Source organism: Zea mays, chromosome 5, assembly GCF_902167145.1.
Source record: "Zea mays cultivar B73 chromosome 5, Zm-B73-REFERENCE-NAM-5.0, whole genome shotgun sequence".
Classification (NCBI taxonomy): Eukaryota; Viridiplantae; Streptophyta; class Magnoliopsida; order Poales; family Poaceae; genus Zea; species Zea mays.
In genome coordinates, this window is record NC_050100.1 from 173359727 (window position 1) to 173370469 (window position 10743).

The 10743-nt window shown below is 48.1% G+C and overlaps 1 protein-coding gene across 1 annotated transcript; it reads right to left on the reverse strand.

Annotated features, from left to right (window-relative positions):
* Positions 1-2520: 2520 nt before the first annotated feature.
* Positions 2521-3607, reverse strand: LOC100282844 (uncharacterized). The gene has a single exon (NM_001156135.2). The coding sequence runs from the start codon at positions 3412-3414 to the stop codon at positions 2791-2793; it is 624 nt and encodes a 207-aa protein (NP_001149607.1). The 5' UTR covers positions 3415-3607; the 3' UTR covers positions 2521-2790.
* Between the last annotated feature and the right edge of the window lie 7136 nt (positions 3608-10743).

Consider the following 10743-nt stretch of genomic DNA (forward strand, 5'->3'; position numbering starts at 1 on the left):
CGAGAGCGGGATAGAGTTTGCATAAGATGCATGTAGGCCTAGTTTCTGTATTCTAGTGGTGCAAAAATAACAAGGGCCGTTTGACTTGGTGGTGGCATAGGCTAGGCCATAAAACTGATGCGGCCCGAGCAGGCAGCCTATATGAACATGAAGTGGGCCGGACCGAAAACATTGAAGCAGATATAAAATACGCATCAGTTTGAATCAGGGCCACTGATGCTAATTATGGAAGGAAATCGAGGCGAAGCATTCTTCTACCTTCCCAATGCACAGTATTATATTTCGCGGTACGATGTCTACATCACCTGAATGCTGCCTGAGCAGTTTTCGTCGGTGCAACTGCAAGCGCCTCCATAAATAAAAAAAAATCTTGTTTGGTAAACCTTAGAGGCTATTAGGCTAAAAATAAGCGAGGTTTCGAGGTTGACTGCCGACAATTTCAAATTTTAACCGCCACTTGTATAGTACATTTGTAACTTATGGTAAATGCAGAATTCGTGAGAACACAAGACAATTACTGGTACTGCCATTTCTGAACACCCAAATTGAACTAGATAAAATAAAAAAAATTGTGATCAAGCTAAAGTTTCGAATGAAGAATTTAGACAAACCTAAAAGCTAAAACGTTTCTTGTTCTGTAACAAGCATAAGGGTGTACGAACTCGCATAGTAAGGCTGTCTCCAGTAACGTTCTCTAAATTTGATCTCGTAAAAAAATATTTCTTGTCCTTTATAGCACTCTATAAAAGATTTTATACTATATATCTTCTTCATCTCCAGCAATATTCACTAAATTTCATCCTCTATATCAACAGTATTACCAGATTTGACATATTATATTATTTTTTACCGCTCGTCAGCACGTGAACAAACAGACACACAGGAATCGGCACAGTATATAGAGCACCACCGTACACCCTCTATACATAGCGCACGCATGCCATCCTCTAAATTTTAGATGACCTTTGAAAGTCTTTTGTTGAAGAGATAAAGGATCCGATAAACCTCTATATTTAGAGGACATAAGCTTTTACAGGTTGGTGCTGGAGCCGGTCTAAACCCAAGTAAAAACAGGCGATTGTTATGCTAGACTACGCACAACGTATAACTAGCTGCTCCAGCAAGATGAACACACACGTTGATGTCAGGCAGGGTGTGTGCAAAATGCTGGTCCGAGTTAAGGCGCTGCTGCTTGCTCTGTTGATCGAGTGGCTAGCTGGCGAGCTGTTGAACGATGTGACGCATGTACGAGATCTCTAGCTTTTGTTTTATTATGGAAACAAAAATGTTTAGACCTTTTGCAATTTCTTGGATACACCCTTACAGACCCGAAAAATAGCAAACATCCACCATAAACATTCTCCAAAAAAGAAATACATAAGCGACACAAGCTCCTTCTAATCTGACATTAGACTTCCATCTATGTCTTACAAAGATCTCTATAGCCACTATCTCTAAAAATCGACATACCACGAGAACCTCTTGTCGGGTTTGGTCTTTATGCAACAATATTGACAGAATGTTACTCTCAAAAGGACCTGCATAATTGATGTACGATCTCTAGCTATTGAACGATGTGACGCGTCGCCTAATGCCACTTTTAACTCTACGTATCGTACGTGTGCATGTACAGGAACGTACTAGTTGAATTTGGTGCTAGCCCTGGAGCGTCGTCCATAGGGATGGCAACGGGTCGGGTTGTGTTCGGGTATAATAATACCCGACCCGATATCATACCCGCCCCTTATACAAATATCCATACCCACCAAGCCAATCGGGTAAAAAAATGGACCCGTACCCGTGCCCACCGGGTACCCGTCGGGTATCGGGTATCCGGTGGATATGCTGCTGTAAAATATAAATCTACATGTAAATTAATGAGCAACACAATTTATGACAGATAAGATTTAATGAACAACATCACAATATGTGAAATTGATAAGCAAAGCAACATCACCAATTTACAAATCATAGTACAGTTGCTCATTGGCTGGTTAGCTAGCCGGTTAGGAGAATAGGAATTAGGACTACAAGTACCAGGCTAGCAGCAGCCAACAGGGACACGGGCCACACTACGCTTGGGTTGGGCGCTTCCGTTCTTGGTGGCCTTTGGGCCATTTTGCTTTGGTTCATGGGCCGAAAACACAACATATGAAATTGTGAATTAATATTTCGGGTATCCAGTGGATATCCATGGGTAAACTATACTATCCGTACCCTACTCGACTTATTTCGGGTACCCGACCCGACAGGATCCACGGGTGAATTTTTCAACTCGTATCCATATCCATCGGGTACGAAACCCGTGGGTATCCATACCCACGGATCCAATTGCCATCCCTAGTCGTATACTAAGCAGAACAATGCCGCTTGTTCTGTAGTCACTATCTATCTATGTATCTATCTATCTATTATTGGAGACATGGACAGAAACAATCATCAGTATAACATTGACATCATCCTGTTAGTAAAAACCATAGTGCCGTTCCTAGCTAGTAATGCAATGCGTAGCTGCGTTTGGTTGTAAAAACATTTGAGGATAATAAAAGGACGAAATCAAATAATTAATACACGTCATGGTACAACTGAGTTGAAGTTTCTGGACAGCCATCTGGCGAAAGCAAATAATTTATTCCCCCGGCCCACAAGAGAATGAGAATTGACAACGAGACATGAACAAAATTAAAAGAACCCAGTTAACGGCGGCCGGCGCACCCAGAGATGAAATTTGAGTAGCACGCAACAATACGTAGGGGGCAGGACAGGGAGGGCACTTGTTTGGTCACAAACTCACACCTCGACGCTGCATCCTGTGGGCTGGGCGAACTTGAGCGACGTCACGGTGTTGTTGACGCCGGGGTAGCCCGCGGAGAGCACGGCGGGGCAGCTGACGAAGAGGTGGTAGCTGCCGGAGACCCAGCTGCCGACCTTCCACTTGACGCGGCCGTCCACCTTGACCTGCAGCGCGACGAAGCCCGCGGCGACGTCCTGCTTCATGGCGTCGGCGACGTAGGCGGCAACGGGCACGGACTCGGCCGACAGCACGGGGGACCAGACGGTGAAGTCGCGGTGGCCCTGGTACTGCGGCGGCAGAGACACGGGCACCGTCACGGCCTCGTCGCGGTAGGTGACGAACACGTCCAGGCGCTTGTAGAAGATGCCCACGCGGTCGTTGGGGTTGCGGGAGGCCAGCGTCACCTGCGCCGACGCCGTCAGCGACGGGTCGCCCAGCGAGATGGGCCTGCGCAGCTGCAGGTCCTGCAGGTAGAAGGACGGCTTCGAGGGGCGCAGCGCCAGGTACACCACCAGCGAGACGAAGGCCACGATGAGGACCAGCGCCAGGAGGCACGACGCCATGCACCCGCAGCAACGCCGCAGGTGGTGCTCGTGCTTGTGGTGCTTGTCCTTGCTCATGGCTGACGAGTGACGACGACGACGACGACCTCGGCTACCCTGCTCTGCAGCTCACCGCTCTGCTCTGCTATCCGCGGTGCTGTGGCGGCCGGCCTGTGGGTGTGAGCCTGTGAGGTGTGAGCAGATGAGCTGAGCTGGCTTTCGTTTTGAGTGAGTGAGTGAGGAGTGATGAGTGGGTTGGTGACTGAGCCGTGCGGTCTAGGAAAGCGTAATGGCTTTTTTTAAAAAAAAAACTGTAGTGGCACACCAAGCGGGCTACCCCTACACTACACTACACTACACAACACAAAACACAGCGCATGCATGTGCCACTCAAAAGGGTTCCCTTCCCTTGCTAGCACAGCACGATTGGTTAACCCTCGCGGCAGGGTTGAGCCTGAGTAGAGCAGACAAGCAGAGAGCGGCGGCCGGAAAGCAACGTCCCAACCGAAGAAGATTCCTCCATCTGCTAATCCGGCACATAATTCATCCAGTACTGGGCCACCGGGTCAGCCACGGGGACGTCGGGTTGTGCGTGTGCATGTGCGCTTTGAGATTCGTGTCCACCTTTCACCTTTGCTTGAGTGCGACGCCGGGAAGTACACACGTCATAGCTTGAGATTCACTCAGCCACGCTTACATTTTAAACCCACAGGAATAATGGTGGCCGACGCGACGGTTGCCCGTTCGACCCTCCAATCTTGGTTACCTATATCCGTTTTTATTTTATAAAAAATCTGGGTCTACCTTCTTCTCATTCTCATTGACCACTACTCCTGCTCACTACTACATATTTTATCTATACAGACGGCTAGGATGTAGAAAAGGACCTAATTTAGTTCTGATAATTAAGTACCAACCATACGGACTAATGCTTTTTTTATTGAGTATGCATAGAGGTTTTTGTTTTAGTTGCTTAGTTAATTGGCTCTTTAAATAGATGTTTTGCAGGCTCTTTTGAGTTCTTTACTTTCTTTAGCAACCTTTTGCTGATATTGTTGCATACATAGAGCTCAAGCGACCGCTCCAACTCGCCTGCTAGCTTCGTGATCTCACTTGTGTGAGATTGCGAGTGATCTAGCGTATTGCAAAAAAAACGAGAGATTGTGTGTTACCTATCTGGTAGCACTAGGCAATCTTTATGACTCATTATTTATTTTTTTTTGAATATCACCGGGGGATAGGATCCCCACCTGAATTGCATTGCTTATTGCGGCCAAATCGCCTATTGATAGTACAGCAAGGGGATATGGATTACATAGATTACATCGAAATGGTAACGCTACGTTACATGCAAAACACGACACCAGGCAGCCACGATCTAGTGGTCCTCATGTCGCAGCCTGGACCTCCAAAAACCGGCTTCAGAGCGGCACAACAGCATGGTAGCCGCAAGTGGGGATCTTTCCCCACGGAACACCACAGCATTTCTGCGCTTCCAAAGCTGCCAGCAACAGAGGAGAATAAACATGTTGTAGTGTTTCGCAGGGATAGCGGACGGCCGAAGCAGGCTCAGCAGAACGTTGCTGCAGTCTGAGGCAATCGTAATTCCCAGAGCACCCCAGAAACTGGAAGCGAAGCCGCAGTGGAGGAAGATGTGCGCTGTGTCTTCAGGGGCTCGACCATAGACCTCACACATAGTATCTTGGACAATTTGTTTCCTGGCCAGGTTAACGCGGCACTGGATGCGACCGTTGTTGACAAGCCAACCAAAGAAACAGACCCGAGGGGGGGCCTGGTTGCGCCAAACAAAAACAGCCTCAGCACTGCGCATCCCCTCGCCACAGCGCATGACACGGTAGAGGCTCCCTGTGTGTAGATTACCTCCAGCGCCAGCAATGGGGCAGTGACGCACATCCGGCGCCTCGGACAGCAACACGTCGTCGAGGACCAACTGTAGTGCACCGCGCTCCGCGACGGCTTGCGAGGTCAGGCGCGGCACGAGGTGTGTAGCAAGGCCAGCTTCCAGGACATCACGCACACTGACCTCGGGATTCTTGGCGTGACTGAAGAGGGATGGGAATTTGGTGGACATGTCATCTTCCCCGTGCCAGGCATCAAACCAGAAAGCCGTCGACCGCCCATCTTTGATCGAGCACGTAGTGATCGATCTGTAGAGGGGGAGCAGGGCGCGCAGAGTCATCCAAGTAGTCGGTTATTTCGGTGATTTTCATCGCCTAGCCTACTTGGCGCTTGTGGAGTACTATCTGAAAGGGAATTAGGCTTACACCTAGTTCCTAAAAAGATTTTGGTGGTTGAATTACCCAACACAAATAATTGGACTAACTAGTTTGCTCTAGTGTATAAGTTATACAGGTGTAAAAGGTTCACACTTAGCCAATAAAAAGACCAAGTATTGGGTTCAACAAAAGAGCAAAGGGATAACCGAAGGCACCTCTGGTCTAGGGCACCGGACTGTCCGGTGTACACCGGACAGTGTCCGGTGCACCACCGGACAGTGTTCGGTGCACCAGAGGACTCCAACTTAAACTCGCCACCTTCGGGAATTTCCAGAGGCGCTCCGCTATAATTCACCGGACTGTCCGGTGTACACCGGACAGTGTCCGGTGCTCCAAGGATGAGCGGCCTCAGGAACTCGCCAGCTTCGGGAAACCGCAGCGGCTGCTCCGCTATAATTCACCGGACATGTCCGGTGTACACCGGACTGTCCGGTGTAACTATGGGGCAACGGCTACTTCGCGCCAACGGTCACCTGCAACAGCAATTAATGCGCGCCAGAGCGCGCAGAAGTCAGGCACACGCGTAGTGGCGCACCGGACACTCTATAGTACATGTCCGGTGCGCTACCGGACATCCAGGCGGGTCCAGAAGACAGAGCTCCAACGGTCAGAACCCAACGGTTTTGGTGACGTGGCTGGCGCACCGGACATGTCCGGTGTGCACCGGACTGTCCGGTGCACCATGCGACAGACAGCCCCACCAAACGGCTAGTTTGGTGGTTGGGGCTATAAATACCCCCAACCACCCACCATTCATTGCATCCAAGTTTTCCACTTCTCAACCACTTACAAGAGCTAGGCATTCAATTCTAGACACACCAAAGAGATCAAATCCTCTCCAATTCCACACAAGGTTTTAGTGATTAGCGAGAGAGATTTGTCGTGTTCTTTTGAGCTCTTGCGCTTGGATTGCTTCTTTTCTTTCTCACTTGTTCTTGTGATCAAAACTCCATTGTAATCAAGGCAAGAGGCACCAATTGTGTGGTGGCCCTTGCGGGGAAGTTTTGTTCCCGGTTTTGATTTGAGAAGAGAAGCTCACTCGGTCGGAGGGACCGTTTGAGAGAGGGTAAGGGTTGAAAGAGACCCGGCCTTTGTGGCCTCCTCAACGGGGAGTAGGTTTGCGAGAACCGAACCTCGGTAAAACAAATTCGCGTGTCACACTCTTCATTTGCTTGCGATTTGTTTTGTGCCCTCTCTCTCAGACTCGTTATTATTTCTAACGCTAACCCGGCTTGTAGTTGTGATTAATTTTGTAAATTTCAGTTTCGCCCTATTCACCCCCCCCCCCTCTAGGCGACTATCAATTGGTATCAAAGCCCGGTGCTTCATTAGAGCCTAACCGCTCGAAGTGATGTCGGGAGATCACGCCAAGAAGTAGATGGAGACCGGCGAAAAGCCCACTACAAGCCACGGGAGCACTTCATCGGAAGAGTCCCGCACCAAGAGGAAGGAGAAGAAGAAGGACTCCTCCAAAGGAAAGGAGAAGAAATCTTCTTCACATCAAAAAGAGAAGAAGGAAAAATCTTCTTCCCACAAGCCGCATCGGAGTGGGGACAAGAAAAAGAGGATGAGGAAGGTGGTCTACTACGAGACCGATTCTTCATCGGCATCCACCTCCGGCTCCGACGCGGCGTCCGTCACTTCTAAGCGCCAAGAGCGTAAGAAGTATAGTAAGATTCCCCTACGCTACCCTCGCATTTCTAAACATACACCTTTACTTTCCGTCCCATTAGGCAAACCACCAACTTTTGATGGTGAAGATTACGCTAGGTGGAGTGATTTAATGCGATTTCATCTAACCTCGCTCCACAAAAGTATATGGGATGTTGTTGAGTTTGGTGCACAGGTACCATCTATAGGGGATGAAAACTATGATGAAGATGAAGTAGCCCAAATCGAGCACTTCAACTCCCAAGCCACAACCATACTCCTCGCCTCTCTAAGTAGAGAGGAATATAACAAGGTGCAAGGGTTGAAGAATGCGAAGGAGATTTGGGATCTACTCAAGACCGCGCACGAGGGTGATGAACTCACCAAGATCACCAAGCGGGAAACGATCGAGGGGGAGCTCGGTCGCTTCCGTCTTCGCCAAGGGGAGGAGCCACAAGATATGTACAACCGGCTCAAAACCTTGGTGAACCAAGTGCGCAACCTCGGGAGCAAGAAATGGGATGACCACGAGGTGGTTAAGGTTATTCTTAGATCACTCATCTTCCTTAACCCCACTCAAGTTCAATTAATTCGTGGTAATCCTAGATACACGCTAATGACTCCCGAGGAAGTTATCGGGAATTTTGTGAGCTTTGAATGTATGATCAAGGGCTCAAAGAAGATCAACGAGCTTGATGATCCCTCCACATCCGAAGCACAACCGGTGGCATTCAAGGCAACGGAGGAGAAGAAGGAGGAGTCTACACCAAGTAGACAACCAATCGACGCTTCAAAGCTCGACAACGAGGAGATGGCTTTAATCATCAAAAGCTTTCGCCAAATCCTCAAGCAACGGAAGGGGAAGGATTACAAATCCCGTTCCAAGAAAGTGTGCTACAAGTGTGGTAAGCCCGGTCACTTTATTGCTAAATGTCCATTATCAAGTGACAGTGACAGGGATAACGACAAGAAGGGCAAGAGGAGAGAAAAGAAGAGGTACCACAAGAAGAGGGGCGGCGATGCCCACGTGTGCCGCGAGTGGGACTCCGACGAGAGCTCCACCGACTCCTCCGACGACGAGGACGCCGCCAACATCGCCGTCACCAAGGTACTCCTCTTCCCCAACGTTGGCCACAAGTGCCTCATGGCAAAGGACGGCAAAAGGAAGAAGGTTAAATCTAAATCCTCCACTAGATATGAGTCCTCTAGTGATGATAATGCTAGTGATGAGGAAGATAATTTGCGTACCCTTTTTGCCAACCTTAACATGGAACAAAAGGAAAAATTAAATGAATTAATTAGTACCATTCATGAAAAGGATGACCTTTTGGATTCCCAAGAGGACTTCCTAATTAAGGAAAATAAGAAACATGTTAGGGTAAAAAATGCTTATGCTCTAGAGATAAAAAATGTGAGAAATTAACTAGTGAGCTAAGCACATGCCATGACACTATTGCCAACCTTAGAAATAAAAATGCTAATTTATTAGCTAAGGTTGATTCTCATGTTTATAATGTTTCAAGTTCCAATTCTAGAAATGATAATGATGATTTACTTGCTAGGATTGAAGAATTGAACATTTCACTCGCTAGCCTTAGAAATGAAAATGAAAAATTGCTTGCTAAGGCTAAAGATTTTGATGTTTGCAATATTACTATTTCTAACCTTAGAAGTGAAAATGACATATTACATGCTAAGGTTATAGAGTTAAAATCTTGCAAACCCTCTACATCTATTGTTGAGCATGTTTCTATTTGTGCTAGATGTAGAGATGTTGATATTAATGCTATTCATGATCACATGGCTTTAATTAAACAACAAAATGATCATATAGCTAAATTAGATGCTAAAATTGCCGAGCATAACTTAGAAAATGAAAAATTTAAATTTGCTCGTAGTATGCTTTATAATGGGAGACGCCCTGGCATCAAGGATGGCATTGGCTTCCAAAGGGGAAACAATGTCAAACTTAATACCCCTCCTAAAAGATTGTCAAACTTTGTTAAGGGCAAGGCTCCCATGCCTCAGAATAACGAGGGTTACATTTTATACCCTGTCGGTTATCCCGATAGCAAAATTAGGAGAATTCATTCTAGGAAGTCTCACTCTGGCCCTAATCATGCATTTATGTATAAGGGTGAGACATCTAGCTCTAGGCAACCAACCCGTGCTAAGTTGCCTAAGAAGAAAACTCCTAGTGCATCAAATGAGCATAGCTTTTCATTTAAAACTTTTGATGCATCATATGTGTAAGGAAAATGGACCCCGGGCCATTTGGCTAAGTAAGTTTTGGTGTTTGATGATTAACACAATCTGTGGACTAACAAGTTTCCTAGTGTTTATGTTTGTAGTTCACAGGATGCAAGAACTACTTGGACTAAGGAATTGAGGAAAGCAACACCTCAAAATAAGACATTAAGAAGATCAAGAAAAGTCCAAGAAAGGAGGCGTGTGCTGCCTGCGGACTGTCTGTGCGTGGAGCACCGGACTGTCCGGTGGCACACCGGACTGTCCGGTGCCCACACGCCGGACTGTCCGGTGCACCTGGGAACTGCAGCCCAACGGCTAGTTCCAGGTGGCACCCGGAGCCTGCGGCGCCAACGGTCACCTGCTCTGACAGGAGTCAGACAGGCAACGGCTAGGCGCACCGGACAGGCTACAGTGCACTGTCCGGTGCACCACCGGACTGTCCGGTGCACACCGGACTGTCCGGTGTGCCGCAGAGAGCAGCATCTTTTCTCCAACGGCTACAATTGTGTTGGGGGCTATAAATACACCCCCAACCGGCCATTCTCAAGTGTGGGAGCCCAAGCAACATACCAAGGCATATAGTGCACATTTCCAAGAGCTCAAACACCCAAGTGCTTAATAGAATCACTCGGTGATTAGCGTAGGTGCTTTGCGAAGTGCTTAAGTTAGTTAGACCGCTCTAGCGCTTGCTCTAGGTAAACCCTAGTTAGTTGAGTGAGTTTAGACAAACCACACAACCCCTCGGCTCTTGCGTGAGTCGTTGTAATTGTACCGAGTGGGGCGAGAGTCTTGCGAGACCGTGACAACCGCGTTTGTGTCACGGCCGCCACCGTGTACCGGAGGGAACGAGGCCCGCGGCGTTTCGGCCGGAAGCTCGATAGTGGAGACGGCGGGGAGCGTTCGAGAGGAGCCGGAAGCGGAGCACCACTTGCGTGTGGAGAAGGCCCGTGGCTCTCTACGGAGTTACTCGACCGAAGGTGCTTGGCCCTCGCGTGGGCTTCCCTTTGCGTAGGGGCACCAACGAGGATTAGTCGGAACCTTGCGTGGTTCCGGATACCTCGGTAAAAATACCGGCGTCTTCCACGAGAGTTTGCATCTCTACTTTGCTCTTTAATATTCCGCATTTATATTAAGCATTTAAGTTTCAATCTTGTATTCATTCTTATATAGTGTAGATTGAAACTTAGCGTTTGCGGTAGAGATAGCAACA

Bases quoted from the DNA above. Each gene is read 5' to 3' on its own strand.
- LOC100282844 (NM_001156135.2), bottom strand. From the start codon at position 3,414: ATGAGCAAGGACAAGCACCACAAGCACGAGCACCACCTGCGGCGTTGC.